Source organism: Cydia amplana, chromosome 18 (genome assembly GCF_948474715.1).
Source record: "Cydia amplana chromosome 18, ilCydAmpl1.1, whole genome shotgun sequence".
Taxonomy (NCBI): domain Eukaryota; kingdom Metazoa; phylum Arthropoda; class Insecta; order Lepidoptera; family Tortricidae; genus Cydia; species Cydia amplana.
In genome coordinates, this window is record NC_086086.1 from 9,312,022 (window position 1) to 9,338,461 (window position 26,440).

At 42.3% G+C, this 26,440-nt stretch overlaps 2 protein-coding genes across 2 annotated transcripts; both read left to right on the forward strand.

The window, feature by feature from the left end:
* The first annotated feature begins 1,041 nt into the window (after positions 1-1,041).
* LOC134656239 (uncharacterized) lies at positions 1,042-2,122 on the forward strand. Its single transcript, XM_063511741.1, has 2 exons — positions 1,042-1,250; positions 1,360-2,122. The coding sequence occupies exons 1-2, from the start codon at positions 1,048-1,050 to the stop codon at positions 2,120-2,122; spliced, it is 966 nt and encodes a 321-aa protein (XP_063367811.1). The 5' UTR covers positions 1,042-1,047.
* A 3,313-nt stretch (positions 2,123-5,435) lies between these two features.
* On the forward strand, positions 5,436-25,740 carry LOC134656492 (T-complex protein 1 subunit gamma). Its single transcript, XM_063512052.1, has 12 exons — positions 5,436-5,491; positions 5,570-5,631; positions 5,724-5,900; positions 6,641-6,838; positions 7,537-7,661; positions 9,021-9,216; positions 10,840-10,994; positions 12,640-12,808; positions 19,271-19,363; positions 21,282-21,396; positions 22,014-22,189; positions 25,578-25,740. Exons 1-12 carry the CDS (start codon positions 5,458-5,460, stop codon positions 25,704-25,706), a joined length of 1,629 nt encoding a protein of 542 aa, XP_063368122.1. The 5' UTR covers positions 5,436-5,457; the 3' UTR covers positions 25,707-25,740.
* The last annotated feature ends 700 nt before the right edge of the window (positions 25,741-26,440 follow it).

Sequence of the window (26,440 nt, forward strand, 5' to 3'; positions counted from 1 at the left end):
TAATAACAGAGTGCTAAGCGCATCTTTTACTCAGAGTTGCAGAGTGGCAAGCGGAAACAGGGCGGTCAGCTTTTGCGCTACAAAGATGTTCTGAAGCTCCACATGCGGAGATGTGACATTGAACCATCGCACTGGGAGACTTCGGCACAAGATCGGCCGAAGTGGAGGCATACAGTGAGCACAAAAGTGCAAGCCTTCGAAGAGCAGATACGAGTGGAACTCGACGCAAAGCGTGACGAGTTAAAGGCCCGACCACCTGCGGTCATCAACTACAATTATGTCGGGGGGCTGCTGACCTGCGGTGAGTGCGTCCGTACATTCACTGCAAAGATAGGCTACGTCAGCCACCTATTTAAGAGCCCACGATCGTCGCTCTCAATAACCAGTACTATAATCTATTCACCTATCACCATCCAAAAGTAACAAAGCAAAATTCTAAGTGGGGTCATTAAAATCTTAATAGCGCGATTCAAAGTTACGACTACACGTAACAGTGCCATCTATTGATCAATTTGCTATCTAATCTAAACAAAAATGTTATGACTTTGGCGTCATTATCCCAAGAAAAATCTTAATAGCGCGATTCAGGATTTTTACTACACGGAACAGTGCAATCTAGCGAGCAATTTGGTAACTAAGTAAACATTTTCTGAATGTAGGGTCATTATTCCAAGAAAAATCTTAATAGCGCGATTCAGAATTTCGACTACACGTAATACTGCCATCTAGCGATTAATTTGCCAACTGAACAAAAACTGTAAATAAAAACATATAAGTAGCTAGTTTTTAATTTCTTTTAGTAATACACTGTATATATCTTGTTTGAAAACATATTAATATGAAGAGCGATTAAGGATTTTAGTACTTACAGTGCAAGAGACAAAACTATCAATTAAAATCAAATACATACCTACATGAAACTAGAGTTAGTTGAATCAAAGGTTGAATATAAGAAGATCCCTATCCCTACATGCTACTTGCATAGGCGATTCCTATTACCTACCTCTTACATAGTTTTCTTTTAAATTGTGTTTCATTATATTACAGATGAGTTCAGTGCAAGAGGAGAAGCCACCAGAGCCAGCAAAGGCAGTCCGCGAGCTTCGCAACGCTGAGCTAGTCTCACGGCTGCTCGCTGCGACGCCGCCATACTTGTACAGCTCCTTTCCACTGCAGCCACATGCCTTCTTCTTCAGTGAGATGCTGCGGTCTTTTGTCACGCGCCAGCCGAGGCCTAACCACTACCACAGGTAACACGTGCACACGTACCTACCTACTTACATTTAGAAGACTTGCCTAGTTGTAAGGTTTGCACGACTAACTGAATTGTTAACTGAAACTTTTTATTTTTAATTTCAGGAGATTCAAACGACGATCACACAAATATTTCGCTGAAAATGACGAGTGGCGGCGAGACTGGCCAAAGCAGGAGGATGAAAAAAAGGAGCCAGAAACACGGCCCGAAGTTCCTTTAGAGTTAACTGTGGAGAAGCACCCTCGCGTACCTTCTCCGAGGAGATTATCGCCGAAGATTGAACAGAAACCCAGCAGCAGCCCACCTCCCGGCCGACAGTCGTCTTTCGTCGATGTAGGCACGGAAGAACTCCCCAAACCCTCGCCCTGCGTCGGCAGAGCTGACGCCGTCCCTTCAAACCTCATCCTACCCCCGCCCCCACCGATGTGGTATCCGCCCATCTACAACCCCCAATTCGGCGTAGACCCTTTAAACTTTTTCATAGACCTACGTGTCTCTGGACATATATATGATAGAAAACGCGCCTTGGCCGAAGGTTTGGACAATATTAGCCAAGAACGACCAGAAGATTCCGGCTTAGACAAAAGATTAGGCAGGGATTTTGGGATGAAACCACGCCACGTCTCTGCGTTCTCCGTCCCAGTTAGACCAGGGAACATCGCCCCTGAAGTACCAACGAAATACTTTGACCAGAACGGCACTAACAAACAGGGTAAAATCAACGGGACGTCGTATATAATGAAGAATTTGAAAAACGTTTATGAAAATTTGAAAAGCTCTCAAGATGTAAAAGACGTCTCCAAGGTAGATAAGGATGAAGATACGAAAGCCGAGTCCTCAGATATTGATGACGATATAATAGATTAGTTGTATAATAATAACTAAATGGTATACATTAAGAGTTGAAGTGATGATGGATGAATGAATCAATTTAAAAAAAAAGAGAGTGTTGAAATGTGCGAAGTCTGACATTGCGAAGGTAACTAATAAATGTATTTAGTATAGATTTTTGTAGAAAATATTATACACGTAACTGCATGTCTGCATAAGCAGTACCTAACTGGATGCTCTGTGATGATAAATAATTCAGAGCGAAAGGAGCGAAAATATTGGTTGTGTGTGAAAATATTGGTTCACGTTTAAAATTATTTCAATATCAATATTTAGTTACCTATCAGCGGTCGTAAGGATGTATATAAATGCATTACACGCAATGTTTATTTTTCGAGAACGCTGATAAATAAAAATCAAGTCTACCTAAACACTGTTACTGGGTGTTTAAAGCTATGATGTAGGACGAATGTTTATGATGATCTCAGTGTAAATAAAACATGTTTTGTTTGTACCTATTCAAAAGTGATTAAATCTAGTCCTTTACTTAATTCAAAAATTCTGACTTAATTGTAAGTAATTGTAATTAAATAACGATTTAACTGTTTTAAAATGGTAAAAGCCATTATTCTAATCATAATAAAATATTGATATTTAAATACAGTTTTTTTTTCTTTATTAGTTAGAACCGCACCTACATTACATTACATGGTAATAGCCTATGATATTGTAACAAGATTAAAAATAGAAATAGGTAAGTGATCGCTAACTAGTTTTTTAACGGAGAGGGAAAACTAAATAGATTAACGATGTAAGTACCATGCATACACCGAAAAGCGATTTAAAGTCCCAGAAAATGTCATAGGTACAAGTTGGGGTTGGTTGGAACCATATATTATACTACTCTTTGGTTGGAACCCGCGATCTCTATTCTGGCTCAGAGAAAACCTACCTAAGTACTTTCCTTTTTTTAATGGCGCCATAGCGCACATCATTAATAAGGATTAGGCTTGATTTAGACCGTAATTGTGACTTAATACAGCATAATGTTTGCTGCTTTGTACTGATTAAGTAATGTATGTGTGCACTGTGCACATGAATCATGTTAATAGTTAGAGTCTGTGCGGAAAGAGAAGAGTCGTGGAATATAAGGGAACCAATCATTGACGTATTATATCTAGGGACGGGCTAATGGGGCACTAAAAATCGTACTAGTTCAGCGGTGATACTCACGAATTCCAGCCAATCGTGCAGTCTAACGCAACTAGTTGCGACCAATAGCGCGCGTAATGCGAACTCGTCAATCAATCGCGCGCGTGATGCGAACTCATCTGTGGCGATTTCACACCGCTGTACTGGCCCCTGTCATGCCTCATTATTATATAGCCGGTAAAGCCAGTCCCTAGATATAGCTGGTCAACCAAATCTTGTCAGTAAAAAAAGGCGCGAAATTCAAATTTTCTATGGGACGATATCCCTTCGCGCCTACATTTTTCAAATTTGCCGCCTTTTTCTACTGTCAAGATCTGGTTGACCAAGTATATCTATGTCAATGGATCCAATACATTCTACGACTCTTCTCTTTCCGCACGACTCTATCCCTCACAAAATATCAAATTACAATTATACAGTTATAATCTGGCAACATTAATTGAAAGGCTTTTCGCGATTGGTCAACGATTTGTGAAATGATTCAATGTTGCCAGTGTATAACATGTAAATATTCTGTAAAATGCTAACTTGTTAGTTTAAGTTAAATGAAAAAAAGCCACTTAAAACGAAAAGCATCCAAAAATAGCATAATATTACAGAATCTGTATATAAAGTCCGTCAACCAAATCTTGTCAGTAGTAAAAGGCGGCAAATTTGAAAAATCGCGGGTTAGCAACACTGTGTTCGAATAATTCCAAAATGCGTGTCATCTGTGTTTTATCTGTGGAATGTGGATCGTGAATCGTGAATGACAGCCGTCACCTTATTTGTTTTCATTTTGAATCGTTTCTGTTTCAAGAGATATTTCTGCTGTCACCATTAAATACCAATACATTAAATAAGAATAAGCAAAGCTAAGGGGCCTACAATGTACAATCATGCTCGTTGATGGTAAACATTACTAAAAATTGAGATTATGACAAGTACATACTGGAAGAACTCTTTCGAACTTTTAAGATTATGTTCAGTTTTTTTGTTTTAGGGTTAAAAGGCATAAATAAAATTAAAACGTATGCCTAAATCTATCCAAACAAGACCATAAATTGTGTCCTGGAAACCGTCCATGACATGTCTAATATTTTCAGCAATCAGTTGTGACTATTTACAAAGATGCAATAGAATACTACAGAGTATTATGCTTGGTTGAAGTGACCCGGTAACATTGGTAACTTCATTATATTTTTTCAATTAATGACCTGAATTATAGTGTAAGCTAAAGTGACCCTTATCTTATTTACCTTTAAATTAAATAAACACCCAAATATCAGTTGTTTTATTTTTAATATGTAATCCTATTGTACAATATATACCAATCAAAAAAATTACACAGGTATGTCATATTCATTCAGAAGAGTACACTAATTTTCATTAACAAGTGGCATATTATATTGTAAATAACAAATATATGCACTATCTAATTATCTGCATTTTCGCTGCATCTGAATATAAGCACTACGATAGGGAGTTGTTTTTTGATATCTTCAAATTTGTTCATTTTGATTAACATTGTTTTAACATCGCTTTTAAATTGTCCGTCCATGTTTCAAATTTTTTCAATAAACCGCGAGTGACAATTTGAATTGACGTACGCAGGGCGCGCTCAGCGGAAAAAAATATATTTTGGTTCGATGTACATTGCTGCTTTTCTTAGCGCAATAGTGCTCTTTGAGTGTTGCCCTACTTTAGTTTGCTTTACATTGCTACTGACAAGATTTGGTTGACGGACTATAGTATATATATAGATGAAGATAACAGAATATTGTGATAGAAAGATAAAACCAAACTGAAACTCGAACTTGATTTCTGTAGTCTCGTGACAAGTTTAAAAAAAAAGTAGAGTTGACAGTTAATGTTGTGTAGCCGGGGTAAAAAATAAAATAGTCCATATACTTTTTATTAATTTTTAATTATTAGTATTTGGAATAGGAATAAAGGAACAATTGATACTTTACAATAAAAATATACTAACAATTTATATAAATTAAATTCGGCAATTTATTCAATTCCTGGAAACAAAGGAAGTCTGACAAATGACATTAAATTTTTTATTTATTCGCATAGCAACATTAGTCACCACGCGATTTTCTTTCTGAATTTGCTTGTACTTCTCGAAGAATTTAAAAGGTTTCCACTTTAGTTTCCAGAAAAGATACACAAAAATGTTTGGTGGTCAACAGCCTATTTTAGTTTTGAGTAAGTGTTGTGTGAAGAAACTTTGTATATTGTCTAATAAAAGATAAAATTGTATTCAATGGTGATTCACGGTTGCAGGTCAAAACACAAAACGTGAGTCCGGCCGGAAGGTTCAGCTCGAAAATATTAATGCAGGAAAGGTGAATATGTGTTCAAATTATACTATACATAAAATTTCCGCACTTAGCAAACTATACCAGTTATTATTTTGCACATTTGTGATTTATTTTAGACGATAGCGGACGTTATCCGAACATGCCTTGGACCTCAGGCGATGTTAAAAATGTTGATGGACCCCATGGGTGGCATCGTGATGACCAACGATGGCAATGCTATTCTTCGGGAGATCACTGTACAGCACCCCGCAGCCAAATCTATGATAGAAATCGCGAGAACACAAGATGAAGAGGTTAGAATTATTACTATACTTTTTTGGCACTTACAATCCTTTATAGTCTGTGCGGAAAGAGCAGAGTTGTGGAATGTATGGGGCTTAATACCTTCCACGACTCTTCTCTTTCTGCATAGGCTAACTATAATTTAAAACATTACACATACAATGTTCACTGCAATGTGTCTCTGTTAAGTTACATTTAATGTTAAATAAAGATATTTAATTTAATTTATTTACAATAAATCTTTTAACTGCAACTTAATTTAAGTTTAAGACATTTATTCTCATAAGAATATACATTATTCACTTAAAATGAGAATTAAAATTTAACTTAATGCTATACATATTATTATGTTTTTGCATCTCAAGGAAACACCAGTAAATTAGCATAGTTATTATGTGTATAGGATTAAGGTTGCTATTCGTAGCGTACCCTCGACCGTGCGATGCAAAAACTGTAAATACAATATTAACTAATACTAAGAGTGGGTAGCGTAACAACAACATGCATAACTCTCACATAACTCTTGTTTCTCTAAATTTTGTGTAATATAATTAGCTTAAGTCACTCTTAAACTATTTACATTTGTAACAAAGGCAATGGACTTATGTAAACGATCTCAACAACTATGAATTTTTAGAAATTTGTTTAAATAAGGATCATTACAGGGTGTCTAGAAATATTAATCCCAATTTCTATACATTTTGGTGCACATACTTGATGATTCTTCTAAAAACCAGAATGATGTTTTAAGGTTGGTGATGGAACCACATCAGTAATAGTCCTAGCCGGAGAAATGCTGGCTGTGGCCGAGCAGTTCCTGACCCAGAACATCCACCCCACAGTCATCATCAGGGAGTACCGGCAGGCCCTAGAGGATGCCATCAAACTACTGGAGGAGAAGATCTCTATCCCCATTGACATGAATGACAAGGAAAAGATGAAGGATGTTGTAAGTAATATGTGTTACATTTACATTCACTTATGTATTTTATACATGTGAAAATTGTGAAAAATCACATAGTTTCATATTATTATAAAGGGCTCATCGTTTATTTATCATGTAAGCTTTCTTTTTTTTGGTGCCCTTAAACACATTTGGTCCAATCTCAATTGGGGCATTATCGATGAAAAGGGACCTTATTGTCAATGGCGCTTACGCCGCACAGCGTCGTGCTGCATTATATTTATATTGGAGCATCGTTAATAATGGCGTAACCGCCATCGACAATAAGGTCCCCTTTTCATCAATAACGTAACAATTAAGTTGTTAAGATAGTTCAGGTGACGTCTATAGACATTGTTAAACCGAATGTGTTAACTAACTTTAATTTCATTGGCAATAGTGCATTTCCTTGGCGTGTTAGTTTGCATCTTTGAACTAATGATATCCAAGCTAGGCTGACAGGACATGAGAAATGATCAATTAGTAAAAATATAATTACACTGAGAGAAATTTATGCTTGTATTCAATTCAATTATACATTTTATATAAGTAATAATACTTGACCAAGCCAGCACAAACTGTAAGAAAAGCATCTGTTTCAATTTGGGTAGAATTGCTTTTGGCTGGCTGTCCAGATGTTTGAAAGCATTCTCTCTTCTTTATATAGCAATATGTATAAACATTGCAATGATTATGTATTTCAGATCCGCTCATGTGTAGGCACCAAATACATTGGGCGCTGGGCCGACCTGGCCGTCGACATTGCCTTGGATGCAGTCAACACTGTCATGATCAATGAGAACGGCAGGGTGGAGGTTGATATTAAGAAGTAAGAAATTATGTATTCTATTTTGTTATTGCTGAGATTATTTGTAAACATAAATTATGAAATACTCAACAGAGCTTGCTATTGAAATTACAAATAAAATAAGGAAGAATAAAATTAAAACAAAACTCAGGTGAAATTCGAACTTGTGGGTCAGTGCAGCGGCTGATCATGAGCTATGAGTTGTAATTTTTGCAGATTCCAGTATGGATCGAGTGAAATCTGAAAAAAAAAAGAATTCACACTTTCACTTGATTTTTTTATAATTGCAATTGACTTACATAACTTGACGTTGGCTACGGGCAACACCACCATCAAGTCCATAACAAGGAAAAAAAATTACCAGAAAACTTAGCATAGATCATGTAGCGGCTTTTCATACTACATATGTCATCTAGATTTCCCCAAAAGTTGATTCTTTGCTAACAGATTCAATTGACAAACTGAAATTCCACGGGCCTTGCTAACATTTTCCATATATTATTATAGCCTCTTTATTTCCATACTCTTTAAATTATTTACTTTACAATTTTGCTTTTAGATTCGGTTTTGGTTAATTTTTCTCCTTTCTTGGGGTATGGATCCCGTTTGGGTAAAGGCCTCCTCCCATTTCTTCCATAAATATAATTTTCCATATATACCTAAATAACCCATTAACCGCCAGAGTCTGATATATAAGACATTACATATCCAGCTCATTTTGCCACAGTCTGATAAATAAGACAAAGATCTGATTTGGTTTTTACAGCACATTAACTCCCGTAACTATGCCAACCTTACTCTGCGTGGTACAATTACTGTAGGTGGCGACACGAGCACGCTCGATCAAAAATTGCTGGCGGTTAAAAGGTTAAAACATGAATTTACCCTAAATAGGCTACATGACTAGTTTTTTTTTATGGTATCTATCGATCGGGTTTGTTTTTAGGATGAAATGTCTTTATGGGACCCATTGCATTAAAGTAACACAAAAGTCAGAAATTGTAGTCAAAGTCCGACAGTCGTACTTCACTCGCGAAACGCCCTATACAAAACGGCCAGAGGCCGTGACGTCATCGCCCATCTTGTAGTATCGACAAAACAAGAAAATTGCGTTTTTGTCGGTGAAATATTGCGTTTATGTATATAGTTGCTATACAATATTTTTTTGGATGAAATGTAAGGAATCGAATGGTACCCTTACTTTTATCGTTTTTGGAAGTTAAAAAAAAACTTAAATTTTGAAACTTTCAGGTCCTGTAATTTTGTAATTTTTCAATATTTCATTTTAATATCCACATTATTGTGATAAATTGCTCGTTTGCTATCTATTTTACTAGATTTTGTTATAAAATTCAACATGTGTCATCATCCCTATTCTAGCTACGCCAAAGTGGAGAAGATTCCCGGAGGCACGGTGGAGGAGTCTCGCGTCCTGAACGGAGTCATGATCAACAAGGACGTGACGCACCCTAAGATGAGGCGTTACATCGAGAACCCGCGCATCGTGCTGCTCGACTGCCCGCTCGAGTACAAGAAGGGGGAGAGCCAGACCAACATCGAGATTGTGGGAGAACAGGTATGATACTAATAGTACATTATTGTCGAGGTTCGGAAGTAGCTACTTGCTGGCTGAGGATTCGTTTTAAACGGACGACCTTGGGAGTCCGTTTAATTGAATCCGAAGCCAGCAAGTAGCCTTCCAGCCGAGTCATATATAGTGCTTTTCTCAAAAATGGTGCAAGAAATAGAAATATTTTACAGAACTTACAGAAGCAACGTTCTAATTTTCACAGAAAAAAATACAACTATTAAAAAAATTTGCTTGCCGCCTTTAAAAAAAAAGAAGTGTATTTTTCTGCTGAAAATACGCCAACCTATTTGAGACACCTAAATAGTCGCGGTACCAACATTAAGCCTGTAACAGACATCGCACCGCACCGCGACCTTGGAGCGTCGCACCCATAAGTGAGAGCGAGAAAGAGATATCTGTTTAAAATAATAAGTGCTGATCATCTGTTTGGCTGTTTAAGGGACCTATGCCTTCATTTGATATGGCCATTTAAAGTTTTAAAAAGTTTGGAACTCGTTAAATAATGGAATTTGTATGCGATGTTTTTAACTTTTTAATTTTTTGAATGACCATAAACTACGCACTTCGCGACCTATTTTTTAACCGGCAACGTCGACTTTGCCGTCCATTTTTGAGAAAAATACTTTGATTTATATTTCAGCCACAGAGTATCGCGCTCAGTTAGTATCGGAACCGGTGTCGCCGCCCGTTCCTCTCCACATTTCCACATTTCTCGCGCGACGGTAGTAAAAACTTGTGTGCCTGGTGAATGGATACGCCTCCTTTAGACAGATTTGATGTCTGGCTTCTTAATCTGAACGTTATTGTGGCGCCAAAGGCATGTTTACGTTTTTCGGTCAGCGCGGGCGAGTACTAGCATGCGAGCGTTTGCTCATAACCGGCGGCGACACGCATCGCCATTCTACTTGTTCTGTGATTTCAGTATTAAAAAGAACTCTAAAGCATGAGAATTTAAAGAACAATAGGTAGTGATACGGCATTTGATATTTATTAGTCGCTTTTCGGTGAAGGAAAATATCGGAGGAAACCGGACTAATCCCAATAAGGCCTAGTTTCCCCTCTGGGTTGGAAGGTCAGATGGAAGTCGCTTTCGTAATAACTAGCGCCTACGGCAATTCTTGGGATTAGTTGTCAAGCGGACCCCAGACTCCCATGAGCCGTGGCAAAATGCGGGGATAACTCGAGGAAGATGATGATGAGATAGAGATACGGCACTTCATTAATATGTTAAAGGCAAATCAATTAATCTACTCATCTATATGTAATTCTACTAACTGGTGTGAATGGTCTGAATAAACTGCAACGCACATTACAATAATAGGAAGTTTTAATAACAACTTCCGTGAGACACAGACATATTAAATATATTAAAACCGGATCACTCACGTATTTAAAGTCGAAAACGCTCGACATGTTTCACTCCATATCGAGTAGTGTCATCAGAAGCTTGCGTTGACGGTACGGAGTGTTTAGACATAAAACTGCCAATGCCATTTTAAACATGACAGACAATCTTAGCATTGAGGAAACGGCTGAACAAAGCTCACTTAATTCAGTCTGCTTTCCTGACTTATACTTAAAATGCTAACACTGACATTTTGTATTCAGGACTTCACAAAGCTACTCCAACTGGAAGAGGAGCACGTGCAGCGCCAGTGCGAAGACATCATAGCGCTGAAGCCTGACATCGTGTTCACGGAGAAGGGAGTCTCCGACCTGGCGCAGCACTACCTGGTCAAGGCGGGCATCACCGCCATCCGCAGGTAACTGACAGCTGTCTAGTAGCAGTGCGAGGACATCATCGCGCTGAAGATTGTTCATGGAGAAGGGCGTGTCCGACCTGGCGCAGCACTACCTGGTCAAGGCGGGCATCACCGCCATCCGCAGGTAACTGACAGCTGTCTAGTAGCAGTGCGAGGACATCATCGCGCTGAAGATTGTTCATGGAGAAGGGCGTGTCCGACCTGGCGCAGCACTACCTGGTCAAGGCGGGCATCACCGCCATCCGCAGGTAACTGACAGCTGTCTAGTAGCAGTGCGAGGACATCATCGCGCTGAAGCTCGACATCGTGTTCACGGAGAAGGGAGTCTCCGACCTGGCGCAGCACTACCTGGTCAAGGCGGGCATCACCGCCATCCGCAGGTAACTGACAGCTGTCTAGTAGCAGTGCGAGGACATCATCGCGCTGAAGCCTGACATCGTGTTCACGGAGAAGGGAGTCTCCGACCTGGCGCAGCACTACCTGGTCAAGGCCGGCATCACCGCCATCCGCAGGTAACTGACAGCTGTCTAGTAGCAGTGCGAGGACATCATCGCGCTGAAGATTGTTCATGGAGAAGGGCGTGTCCGACCTGGCGCAGCACTACCTGGTCAAGGCCGGCATCACCGCCATCCGCAGGTAACTGACAGCTGTCTAGTAGCAGTGCGAGGACATCATCGCGCTGAAGATTGTTCATGGAGAAGGGCGTGTCCGACCTGGCGCAGCACTACCTGGTCAAGGCCGGCATCACCGCCATCCGCAGGTAACTGACAGCTGTCTAGTAGCAGTGCGAGGACATCATCGCGCTGAAGCCCGACATCGTGTTCACGGAGAAGGGAGTCTCCGACCTGGCGCAGCACTACCTGGTCAAGGCGGGCATCACCGCCATCCGCAGGTAACTGACAGCTGTCTAGTAGCAGTGCGAGGACATCATCGCGCTGAAGCTCGACATCGTGTTCACGGAGAAGGGAGTCTCCGACCTGGCGCAGCACTACCTGGTCAAGGCGGGCATCACCGCCATCCGCAGGTAACTGACAGCTGTCTAGTAGCAGTGCGAGGACATCATCGCGCTGAAGCTCGACATCGTGTTCACGGAGAAGGGAGTCTCCGACCTGGCGCAGCACTACCTGGTCAAGGCGGGCATCACCGCCATCCGCAGGTAACTGACAGCTGTCTAGTAACAGTGCGAGGACATCATAGCGCTGAAGCCCGACATCGTGTTCACGGAGAAGGGCGTGTCCGACCTGGCGCAGCACTACCTGGTCAAGGCCGGGTAGTTTCAGCACTACCTGGTCAAGGATTTGCACAGTGTAGTTTTTCCTCAGTCACCCGTTGACCACGAACACTGTAAAGGGTTCGAAACGTCGGGATGTAGTATAAATTCAATATACGCGGTATAATCCGTTTTAATAGTTTTATTTAATGAGTAACTATCGCGGTAACCGAAGACAATATAAACTATAAATTTGTAAAAAAAATAATTATAAATTTGTACGGAACCCTCGGTGGGCGAGTCCGACTCGCACTTGGACGGCTTTTTATTTATAATTTTAGCTATGTCAAGAAAATTTAAGTGTCTTCAGTTTTGTTTTAAATTGGAGGTTTGAGTATAATTAAATGTTAAAAATAATAATTATGATTTGTTCAGATTACGCAAGACGGACAACAACCGGCTGGCGCGCGCGTGCGGCGCCACCATCGTGAACCGCACCGAGGAGCTGCGCGAGGCCGACGTGGGCACCGCCGCCGGCAGGTTCGAGGTCAAGAAGATCGGGGACGACTACTTCTCCTTCATCACCGAGTGCAAGAACCCAAAGGTAAACTTGAACATCATCTTACTGATCATGGTTCAGATTACGCAAGACGGACAACAACCGGCTGGCGCGCGCGGACGGCGCCACCATCGTGAACCGCACCGAGGAGCTGCGCGAGGCCGACGTGGGCACCGCCGCCGGCAGGTTCGAGGTCAAGAAGATCGGGGACGACTACTTCTCCTTCATCACAGAGTGCAAGAACCCAAAGGTAAACTTGAACATCATCTTACTGATCATGGTTCAGATTACGCAAGACGGACAACAACGCGCGGTTCGAGGTCAAGAAGATCGGGGACGGCTATTTCTCCTTCATCACAGAGTGCAAGAACCCCAAGGTTAACATGAACACCATCTTTTTAACAAGCTTTTATTAGGTCGACCTGTATGTAACTATGTAATGGAATCTTGCAAGTTAAATTTGATCCACTTCCCGGTTTCCGATTGAGCTGAAATTAGGCATACACATGTAAGTCGGGTGACAATGCAATATTATGGTACCATCGAGCTGGTCTGATGATGGAGACAGGAGGTGGCATAATAATACATAGGAACTCTGTGATGAAACAACGCGACCTAATTGTGTTAGGGGTTTTTAGAATTGTCTCTATGAGTATTAGTTGTCTGTCGTAAGAAAAGTACAGTCAGCGATAAAAGCTTGTACCAAAAAAGAATTTTTTGCCAAAAACTTGTTTAACCCCTTACTGCATTAAAAAAAAAAATGGAAATTTGAACTTTAATAGCTATAAATAGAGTTGAATATCATATCCGCCATATATAGCTTGGTATGCGGTAAAAGGTTCGAACTGCCTACAGGTTATGCGAGTTTTATGAAAGCTAGCTAACTCCAGCACATCTAGGCGAAAAGTTCATAAGAGATAGACAACTTTGCACAGAGGTAGAAAATGAACACACTATGTCATGCTTGCCATAACAACATGAAAGCTGAAAATGTTTTTGACTACCTATAGTTCGTTTTTTTAGCATTAGGAAAAAGGTAAACAATCTTGACGTGTCTTTATTCAAACACATTTGAATAGTCACGCCAAATATGTAACAATTATGAATCTTAACCTTTTCGACGCCGTGTCAAACACAAAATCTGTCACTCAGACGCCACGTCACCGAAGTGTCAAAACTGAAATTGAACTTTATGCATATATATGCACCTAGGTTTATGTTGCTCTGTGGTCTATGACCGATTAATCCGTCTTTGGCGTTGGACCTGCGGTGCGTATATATCGGTCATTGGCGTCCAAAAGGTTAAACGATTATTGAGAGTGCGGAATGTATGGGGCCCAATACAATCCACGACTCATCTCTTACCGCACAGACTCTACATTCTTTTGCTTTCAAAAGTACTGATTTTTAAAAAGCGTTTTCAATTAAATGACACGTCAAGATCGCGTAGCCTTTTTCTAATGTTAAAAATAAAACGAACTATAGTGCTAATAGTTTAATTAAAATTAATAAAACTATATTTTCCTCAAGCAACATATTGTATTGTATTGTAGTTCGGGCGATTTTCCGCAACTCGACGTCTTGCGCCTATTTTGCGTGATGGGGGTGTGGGCTAGTCCTGCCAGCCCAGCTCCTCGAGGAATCCTATCAAACCTTTGATGTTGAGTAGGACCTCGGGGAGGTCTCTCGGGGATCCGAGATGTTTTGCCCTGTATGGGGCCACTCCGCTGCATTCCAGCACCACGTGAGAGGCTGTTTCTTCTGTCTCCATGCATCCACGGCATAGGGGACTGTCTGTGACACCTGTTGTAAAAAGATGTTTGTTAAAGAGTCCATGACCTGTTATGACACTGGTTACCATACTCAGTCGAACCTTTCCTAGTTGAAGGAGCGCCCTTGTGAGCTTACCGTTGATGCCAGGCATGGCTTGTTTGGTCTGTCTGCATTCAGTCTGGTTTAGCCAGTGTTCTGTGTGTAGTTTCCCCGTACGTGCCAGCAGCATTGAGCGTACCTTACTGAACGGTATCGGGAGTGTTATGTAAGAAAACGACGGTTGGATGACAACTGATTTAATTTTATAAGTCTACCCACAACATCTTCCCCTTTTAAAGATTACAAATTAATATATTTACCCAACACCAGATTACAATACCCCAAACCCCAATCAATAGGGTTTTTTTTTTTAACGTAGTAATGTGTACGTATACCTTATATATATACTTATAACCTAAATGAAAAATGAATAAAAAACATTTTAATGTATGTACCTATAGAGTGATGCGGGACAAAGCGTGATTACTCGGCTATTTGTCCGCCTCGTTTTCTGATTGTTATCATGGGGGAATGTGACTCGACAACACTTTCCTCAGATGACTCTGCAGATGAAAAGCGGTCCATGTCAGGTGACAATTCCTGTTCCGCATCACCCTCATCGTCACAATTAACATTGGCTTGGTCACTAACATGCGATAAGCATTTTATGAGATGTCTCCTATTCCGTCTATAAATTCCCCTTCTATTTTTCACTATATACGATCTAGGTGTACTACTTTTTGATACAATTTGACCTCTCGTTCTGTAATTTCTGTCTAATATTATAACATTATCGCCTTTTTTCAAAGTTGGTAACGCCTTACACCGCTGATCATAGTACCGCTTACTTTTTTGTTGATTGTTAACAATCACGTCGTATTGATCGGCGGGTAGTGGTTTAGGCTGCAGCAGATCAGGATGAACTGGCAAACGACACTTCAACATACGACCCATTAGCATTTGGGCGGGGGAACTCAAGTTCTCTCGCGGTGTGTTGCGATAACTAAGTAGATTTAAGTGAATGTCGGTGTTGCTTTGAATTGACTTTTTCAATATGTTTTTTATTGTTTGAACCGCTCGTTCACTTTTTCCGTTTGCCTGTGCATAATTTGGCGAAGTCGTTATATGTTCGAAGCCCCAATCTGCTGCAAACCGCTTAAAATCTCTGCTGGTATACTGCGTGCCATTATCACTTACTACTTTTTCTGGAATTCCGTGTCTAGCAAAACTTTCTTTTAAAGCCTGTATAACTGCGGAACTAGTTAAATTATTTAATTTTGAAACTTCAACAAATCCCGAGTAGTAATCTACTACTATTAGATAATATTTTTTTAAGTATTCAAATATGTCTGTGCCAACTTGACACCATGGCAACTTTGGCACTTCAACCGGTATCAATGGCTCTCTACTTGGCGCATTTAAGTGATCCTGGCATACTTTGCAGCATTTTACATACGTTTCAATTTCCTTATTAATTCCAGGCCAAAACAAAACTTGCCTAGCGCGTCTCTTACACCGATCAATGCCAAGATGTCCGTCGTGGATGACCTTGAGCATTTCCGCTCGCATCGATTTCGGAATTAAAATTAAATTGTTTTTAAATATTATGTCATCCACCACAAATAATTCATCCCTCATTGACCAGTAACCTTTAACATTTTCTGCCACTTCGTACTTATTGTTCGGCCAGCCCTTGTTTATGTAATTTAACAACGTAACAAAACTGCTGTCCTTCAAGGTTTCCTCTTTAACCAGTCTTAGTTTATTTTGTGACATATTTAAATTAGTCATTAAAAGATCTACCTGATACCTTATTCCGTTACTTACAGTTTCATCGTATTTCTCGGGTAAGGACGCACGAGACAAAGTGTCTGCTAAGTACATATATTTGCCCGGTTTATACGTGACCAATAAATCTAGGCCCTGCAAGCGTAATAACATTCGTTGCAAACGTACTGGGACGGACTCTAATGGCTTTTTAAATAAACTCTCAAGTGGTTTGTGATCTGTTTCCACGACCACGTTTTTCTTTCCATAAATGTACTGGCGAAACTTTTCGCAAGCAAATAAAATAGCCAACATCTCTTTTTCAACCTGAGCGTACCTGGTTTGTGTATCAGTGAGCATGCGCGAAGCGTACTCTACGGGCCGCCCGCCTTGCAGCAAAACAGCGCCCAGCGCGATGCTGCTCGCGTCAACCGACAGCACTACCGGCTGCTGCACGTCGTACAAGGCTAAAACCGGACTTTCACTGATCAGTTTCTTTAGTTTATCAAGCGCGTTTTGATGTACCGCGTCCCAAATCCAAGCTGTATCTTTCCTTAATAAACTGGTTAACGGTTTAGTATGCTCTGAATAACTTGGTATAAATTTTGACAAGTAATTAGTTGCCCCCAAAAAACGTTCCAAGGATTTCTTGTCGATGGGAGGCGGCATTTCAATAATCGCTTTAACTTTAGTGCAGTCGGGTTTCATACCATTCTTGTTGAACACATGACCAAGATAAGTCACCTCTTCAACACCTATTTTGCATTTAGATTTATTAAATTTTAAATTAATACTCCGCGCTTTTTCTAATAATGCAATCAGCCGTTCGTCGTGCTCCTGTTTTGTTCTACCCCAGCAAATAATGTCATCAATAAAAGAATCGACCCCGTCTAGATTCTCAAGCAACTGTTTTATCTTGGCGTGGAAAACTTCCGATGCACAATTAATCCCAAACGGTAATCTAGTAAACTGGAATCGTCCAAAAGGTGTCGCGAAAGTGCAAAGATCCGCACTGGCGTCATCCAGTTTTATTGCCCAAAATCCCGAATTTGCGTCTAATACCGAAAAATAACACGCTCCGTGTAATTTTGAAGTTAACTCTGTGATTGTTGGTAGTTGAAAATGAGCACGGCGAATAGCACAGTTTAATGGACGAGGGTCTAGGCATATCCTAATATCTCCATTTTTTTTAGCCGCTAAAACGATAGAATTAACCCATAAAGTGGGGTGAGTCACTTTTCTTATCACGCCCAAGTCCGTCATCCTATTCAACTCGTCAAGCAACTTATCACGCAGCGCGAGCGGCACTTTTCGCGGCGCACTCACTACCGGGGGTACGCTCGGGTCGATGATAATGCTATATTCACCCGGTAAACAGCCAAGACCCTCAAATATGTCACTATAATCATCTAATGTAACATCATGAACCCGTTTTATTAATCCTATTTCACGGCATGCTCGTCTGCCCAGTACGCTTTCACATACAATATTCGCTATAGCAAATTTAACACAGTATTTTTTATTTTTATGCCACCAATTTAAATAACAAATTCCTTTTATAGGTATTTTTTCATCACTATAGTTGCGTAATCTCACACCATGCTTGTTTTCTATAATTGAATCACTATAACCTAAGGCAGAGAATCGCTTGTACGACAGTACGCTAATGTCCGCCCCAGAATCTAATTTAAAGCGCTCCGAACCACCGCCATCGCGGGTCAACGTTTCATACCAAACGCGGTCATCATCATCACCATCGGACCGTCCCACAAGCGAAATATTTTCTACCACGGAAACATAAAATAACTCACAATCGTCCTCGTCGCCGTCCGAGTCCTCGTGTACCTCGATGCCGTACATTTTTTTAATACCTCGCGGCGCGTTACACTGCCTAGCATAATGCCCGTAATTTTGACACACGTAACACTTCACATTCATCGCGGGACACGTACCCGGCAAACACTGCATACCACAACCGTGACAGCTCGCCCCCGGCTGATCCTGCCCGGCGCTGGTGCTGGCGCGAGGCTGCGCCCTGGGCTGGCGCGAGGCGGCGCCCCAGGCGCCCGCGCCCCGGCCCCGGCCGCGGCGGCCCCCGCGCGCGCCGTGCTGGCGGACGCGCACCGCGTCCACCCGCGCCGCCGCCGGTGTCGCCCCGCCGGACTCCAAGCTCCGGCTACCGTCGACCGACACCTCATCGGCCTCGCACATCTTAATCGCCTTATCTAACGTTAATTCCTCGACTCGCAACAGGCGATCCCGTACGATCCCGTTTTTTATGCCGCAAACTATACGATCACGAATAAGCGAATCTTCCAAAGTCCCGAACTCGCATTTTTTACTAAGTAGCTTCAGAGCCACGACATATTGGCCGATCGTTTCTCCTTGTTCCTGGCTCCTCGTGAAGAAAGTATATCTAGCTAATGTTAGATTTGACTTCACTCCGAAGTACTCATCAAATTTTTTAAGTACCGCTTTGACGTCTTCTCGGTCAGTTTCGTTTGTGAATGTGAGCGTTTGATATACATCAAAACCGTCTGGTCCTATCAAATTGATGAGTAAACTCGACTGCACAGCTGATTCTTCCTTATGCACCCCAGATGCTTTTAGGAACAAATTAAACTGTGTTTTCCATTTCCGCCATGCGTCAGCCCGGCTGACGGGGCTGCCATCCAAATTGAGTTCCGACGGTGGTCTCGCGTGTTCCATACTAGTTTTATGTAGGTAAACAAACTGAAACACTAACTTTGTTGCACTTTTACACCGAACGCGAACGCAAACTCAATTTAATCGTAATTTAAAACACCACCGCTGCCACCATGTTATGTAAGAAAACGACGGTTGGATGACAACTGATTTAATTTTATAAGTCTACCCACAACAGGGACCAATCAAGCAATATATTATAACATCTTAATGTATTTTCAGGCGTGCACAATTCTGCTCCGCGGCGCTTCCAAGGACGTGTTGAATGAAATCGAGAGGAACCTCCAGGACGCGCTTCATGTCGCCAAGAATTTGGTAAACAACTTGCACGTTTTTAGGGTTCCGTAGCCAAATGGCAAAAACGGAACCCTTATAGATTCGTCATGTCTGTCTGTCTGTCTGTCTGTCCGTCTGTCCGTCTGTCTGTCCGTCCGTATGTCACAGCCACTTTTCTCCGAAACTATAAGAACTATACTGTTGAAACTTGGTAACTAGATGTATTCTGTGAACCGCATTAAGATTTTCACACAAAAATAGAAAAAAAACAATAAATTTTTGGGGTTCCCCATACTTTGAACTGAAACTCAAAAATTTTTTTTTCATCAAACCCATTCGTGTGGGGTATCTATGGATAGGTCTTCAAAAATGATATTGAGGTTTCTAATATCATTTTTTTCTAAATTGAATAGTTTGCGCGAGAGACACTTCCAAAGTGGTAAAATGTGTGTGTCCCCCCCTGTAACTTCTAAAATAAGAGAATGATAAAACTAAAAAAAATATATGATGTACATTACCATGTAAACTTCCACCGAAAATTGGTTTGAACGAGATCTAGTAAGTAGTTTTTTTTATACGTCATAAATCGCCTAAATACGGAACCCTTCATGGGCGAGTCCGACTCGCACTTGGCCGCTTTTTTATATTTTTAATAACCAGGATCACATGTCTGTATGGGACTAATTGCAAAAAAGCAATACATCAACTAGAAATCACAGTCAAAAGTCGTATAGCATGCTATGTTGAGATGTCTCATATTGCTTATTGAGCGATTACATATGTCTATGGTACATTAGTACATTAATTTAATTAGTACATTAGTATATTAATTGTACGTATTAGCAAAAACTAAGCTAAACAAGCTGCGATGGATGGATAAGTCATCGTTGTCTCGAGTACATCTTGCACGAGGCTTTAGAATAGGGGATTTATTTAAAAGTGATATTTTCATATTATTTTTGTATTGTATGGGATTAATTTATTCATTAGACACTTGTCATTGTTACCTCTACTCATAGAATATCGTCCGGGGAGATCTCACGAATATGTTGCTATTTATTCAGAGCCTCGGGTCCTTTTGAGTCACTCTTAAAAAAAGACAACAAAGGACTCGACTTGAGACTTAAAGACTCAAAAAAGTTTTTAAAGCGCAGAGTCTCGTAAAAACGAGCCGAGTTATTCAAATTTAGACTCGAAGGACTCGAGTTCCTACCAACACTATGTATGATTTGTCTCTCACGGGCGCACGCGTGTACTCTAGATCAGTGTTTCTCAAACTGTGGGTCGGGGGGTCCTCCGCTCTGCCAGCCTTGAAACAATACATAAGCATTTTGTTCATACTAAGGGGTTCGCGTCATGAAAAAGTTTGAAAAGCACTGCTCTAGATCAGTGGTTCCTAACCTTTTCAGTCCAGTGCCTATGACTAACTAGGGAATCTGATTTTACCCCCTCCTCCCAAAGGTAATAAAAAATAAAACGTGTACTTTTGTTGTATTGTTATATTAGGTTAGCTTATTACCCCCGTAAAATACCAGTTTTACCCCCACGGGGGTAATTACCCCCAGGTTAGGAACCACTGCTCTAGATGGTATAGTTTGTAGCTTTCTAATAGACCCCGAAGGCTAATCCTATTGTCTATTGTTCAGTAAAACCGCACGTGCTACTTACCTGCAAAAAAGGGTCCTAATTATTCTATTTGGCACCTGAGCGCGGGCTAGTCCAACGCTCAAAAAACCAGTGTAGGTGCGCTCTCCGATAACGCGCCTTTGTTACGCATCTCAATGACACATTTTAGACTGGTGCTGTAGCGTTCGACTCGCCGGCACTCAGTAACCGAAGTACCGATTTTTTATGCAGGTGGTTGTGGCACGAGCGGTTTTTCTTAACAATAGACAATAGGATTAGCCTTCGGGGTCTATTAGAAAGCTACAAACTATACCTATATTGATGGTTGCAGGTGCTGAGCTCTCGGTTGGTGGCGGGCGGCGGCGCGGTGGAGATGGCCGTGTCGCAGGCGCTCGCTCTCAACGCCGCGCACAACACGCCCTACCGCGCCGTGGCGCAGGCCCTAGGTAACCACACTTTCATTAAACTTATTCTATTCGCACCTAAACTAATCTATGATGGCACGGCAGATAAAACTACACCACGTATCGAACCAGCATTGATAACATGAATAGATTTAAATCCGGTACAAATATGATAAGAAACGCATATTGCTCCTTGCTCACATGTACAGTTACAATAATATGTTACTCTTCGAAGTCCGCAAAAATCTCTGACACGCTGTTATGACTCTACAAATAAGACCGTGTCAGATATTTTTGCGGTCTTCGTAGTGTAACATATTATTACAGGTGACTGTACATCGTGCTGGTAAAAAAGTAAGGTGAGTAAAAATGGTAGACCCCGGCCTTCACTAAGACTAGGGTTTGTGCCAATTCTTGGCATTACTTGCCAAACAGACCCCGTACTCAACGAGCCAGAGCTAAAAGCCGGAACTATGCTAAGATGTTGTTATCATTGTTTTTGAATGGCTCCCGTTACCCATCAACAAAAACAACAGATTTTCACAAAGCTTCATTAAACATTTACTACTACTACTACTACTACTACTTTATTTCAAATTATCACTGATGAACAGCTTCCATAAAAACCTGTTGCTAATGTATTGTTTGTGATATTCCAGAGATCATCCCTCGCACGCTCGCTCAGAACTGCGGCGCCAATACCATCCGCACGCTGACTGCGCTGCGCGCCAAGCACGCCGGCGGCGGCAGCACGTTCGGCATCGACGGCGAGACTGGCGCCATCGTCGACATGGCCGCCAAGGGCATCTGGGAGCCTCTCGCCGTCAAACTGCAGGTAGGATAGTACACTGTGGCACAACACCGTCCACACAGAACGGCCGGCATCGACGGCGAAACCGGCGCCATCGTCGACATGGCCGCCAAGGGCATCTGGGAGCCTCTCGCCGTCAAACTGCAGGTAGGATAGTACACTGTGGCACAACACCGTCCACACAGAACGGCCGGCATCGACGGCGAAACCGGCGCCATCGTCGACATGGCCGCCAAGGGCATCTGGGAACCGCTCGCCGTCAAACTGCAGGTAGGATAGTACACTGTGGCACAACACCGTCCACACAGAACGGCCGGCATCGACGGCGAAACCGGCGCCATCGTCGACATGGCCGCCAAGGGCATCTGGGAACCGCTCGCCGTCAAACTGCAGGTAGGATAGTACACTGTGGCACAACACCGTCCACACAGAACGGCCGGCATCGACGGCGAAACCGGCGCCAACGTCGACATGGCCGCCAAGGGCATCTGGGAGCCTCTCGCCGTCAAACTGCAGGTAGGATAGTACACTGTGGCACAACACCGTCCACACAGAACGGCCGGCATCGACGGCGAAACCGGCGCCATCGTCGACATGGCCGCCTAGGGCATCTGGGAGCCTCTCGCCGTCAAACTGCAGGTAGGATAGTACACTGTGGCACAACACCGTCCACACAGAACGGCCGGCATCGACGGCGAAACCGGCGCCATCGCCGACATGGCCGCCAAGGGCATCTGGGAGCCTCTCGCCGTCAAACTGCAGGTAGGATAGTACACTGGCACAACACCGTCCACACAGAACGGCCGGTATCGACGGCGCGATCGGCGCCATTGTAGACATGGCCACCAAGGGCATCTGGGAGCCTCTCGCCGTCAAACTGCAGGTAGGATAGTACACTGTGGCACAACACCGTCCACACAGAACGGCCGGTATCGACGGCGCGATCGGCGCCATTGTAGACATGGCCGCCAAGGGCATCTGGGAGCCTCTCGCCGTCAAACTGCAGGTAGGATGGTACACTGTGGCACAACACCGTCCACACAGAACGGCCGGCATCGACGGCGAAACCGGCGCCATCGTCGACATAGCCGCCAAGGGCATCTGGGAGCCTCTCGCCGTCAAACTGCAGGTAGGATAGTACACTGGCACAACACCGTCCACACAGAACGGCCGGCATCGACGGCGAAACCGGCGCCATCGTCGACATGGCCGCCAAGGGCATCTGGGAGCCTCTCGCCGTCAAACTGCAGGTAGGATAGTACACTGTGGCACAACACCGTCCACACAGAACGGCCGGCATCGACGGCGAAACCGGCGCCATCGTCGACATGGCCGCCAAGGGCATCTGGGAGCCTCTCGCCGTCAAACTGCAGGTAGGATGGTACACTGTGGCACAACACCGTCCACACAGAACGGCCGGCATCGACGGCGAAACCGGCGCCATCGTCGACATAGCCGCCAAGGGCATCTGGGAGCCTCTCGCCGTCAAACTGCAGGTAGGATAGTACACTGGCACAACACCGTCCACACAGAACGGCCGGCATCGACGGCGAAACCGGCGCCATCGTCGACATGGCCGCCAAGGGCATCTGGGAGCCTCTCGCCGTCAAACTGCAGGTAGGATAGTACACTGTGGCACAACACCGTCCACACAGAACGGCCGGCATCGACGGCGAAACCGGCGCCATCGTCGACATGGCCGCCAAGGGCATCTGGGAGCCTCTCGCCGTCAAACTGCAGGTAGGACATCGTTTGGAAATCGGGTACCTGTGCTCGCATCCTGTCGCTTCCTTTTGGTTTCTTTACCTATGAAAAGTGGCCGTGGTAAATAGACTTAGGAGCTCCCTCGATTCTGACGTCTCTGACTCAGGGGCCACAGAAAAAAGCGTTGCGACTAAATTTACGCTGGCAGCGTTAAGCATTTACCTGGTGACCATAAGGAAATGTTCCGTGTAGATGCAATTAAGGTTTTCGAATCCACGACATACTTACACAATCGGCATAATTGGTTGCGTCGTTCAAGGAGAGGTTAAAGAAGCTATGGCTATCCGATCTGACTGATTAATTTGTCTATATTTCTATTGTATAGTTGCTTTATATCTTTCTAATTCTTTCCAATTTTTAGTGTATTTTCCCCATTCCTTTTTGTGTAATATATGTATGTTTATCCTATACATTTTGTATGTATTTATATCCTTTATCTTTCTGGTACCTTGTTGTACATTTTGCTGCATTTGTCACCCTCTTTTTACTTTCTCCTCTCATCTACTCAAAGGTTAACTGGAAGAGATCCCTCAAAGGGATAAGTTCGCCTTTGTGAAGTACAGTTACTAATAAGTTACTAATAATAAAATATAGTAAATATATTAAAAACGGGTCACTCACGTATTTTAAGTCGAAAAACGCTCGACATGTTTCACTTCGTACCGAGAAGTGTCATCAGGAGCTTGCGTTTACGGTGACGGACCGGCGCAGACATGAAACATGTCGAGCGTTTTTCGACTTAAAATACGTGAGTGACCCGTTTTTAATATATTTACTATGTCTTTGTCTCACGGAAGTTTTGTTATTAAAATAATAAAATAGTTACTAATAGGGATGTTGACAATTTTTTGGAACTGGTTTCATTTTGTAGATAGACACGTAATAATTACAGAAAAAAATATTAAAAAAATATATTCATTAATTTTGAATAAAAAACATGTATAATAAGTTTTGTGTTTAAATTTCGCGCCTAAACGCTCCAAACTGTCACGTGACCTTGATGACGTAACGGCGTTTTAAACAAACTGCTGTCAGTAATTTTTTTTAATTCTTTATATGGCAATTGACAATTTTTTTTAAAGCCTTAACACACTACCGCGTCGGACAGTGACCTTCTTTCTCGCTCTAACTTATAGCTGCGTCCTTAACGCACCACCTTACACACTATCGATTCGTGCGCTGCACCGCACCAAGATCGCGTTTCGGTACTATAATCTGTAGACACTTAGGCAGGTTTTATAACTTGTCTTTGGTGATTCCACTGTGATTACGTCACGCGCTCCGATTGGCGTTTGCAGTCACGTGATACTGGGCATTATTTTAAATACTTTTGATTATTTTTAATTAATTTATTACGCATATTTACACTTGCAAAATATGATTTTCCGCGTTCTAATATTCCCTGCTATGGTAAAAACATAACATATTATATATTCACGATTCATGTCAACATCCCTATTGTATGTTATTTTTATTATGTCTTTTTGTGCAATAAAGAGTTTACTACTACTACTACTTACGACCCTACATCGCATTTGCGACAAACCTGTCAGCTCCCAAGGGCTCAAATTTGAGCCAGAACGCTTATGGTGACGTCACACACGTGGGAATTGACGGGTTAAACATTATCGTCATATCTTACCTCCAGGTGTACAAGACTGCGGTGGAGACGGCCATCCTGCTGCTGCGGATCGACGACATCGTGTCGGGCTCCAAGAAGAAGGCCAACGACCCCGCCGCGCCGCCCGCGCCCGCCGCCATGGCCGGTCAGGAGTAACACACAAACAAACATACAAGCTTACGCCTAGCTAGCTCATTTCTTCGGTGCTGGGTTTTGGTCAATAGGGATGATGACACATGTTGTATAACAAAATCTAGTAAAATAGATAGCAAACGAGCAATTTAACACAATAATGTGGATATTAAAATAAAATATTGAAAAATTACAATATTACAGGACCTGAAAGTTTCAAAATTTAAGTTTTTTTAACTTCCAAAAACGATAAAAGTAAGGGTACCGTTCGATTCCTTACATTTCATCCAAAAAAATATTGTATGGCAACTATATACATAAACGCAATGTTTCACCGACAAAAACGCAATTTTCTTGTTTTGTCCATACTACAAGATGGGCGATGACGTCACGGCCTCTGGCCGTTTTGTATAGGGCGTTTCGCGAGTGAAGTACGACTGTCGGACTTTGACTACAATTTCTGACTTTTGTGTTACTTTAATGCAATGGGTCCCATATAGACATTTGATCCTAAAAACAAACCCGATCGAATGATACCATAAAAAAAATTCACCGCATTGCATAGGTTAATGTTGGGACATTCTGAAGAAGGTCTAGTCTAGTGTGACTGATTATTTACTGTGAAATTAATTTAAAGAGTAAGGGCCAGTTGCACCGACCACATTTAACAGACAACGACAGCCCGCGCCCCGGCGCTTTACTATGAAACTTTCCATACATAAAAATTTAGCGAACACTTAAAGGAACAGTTTGGTGCA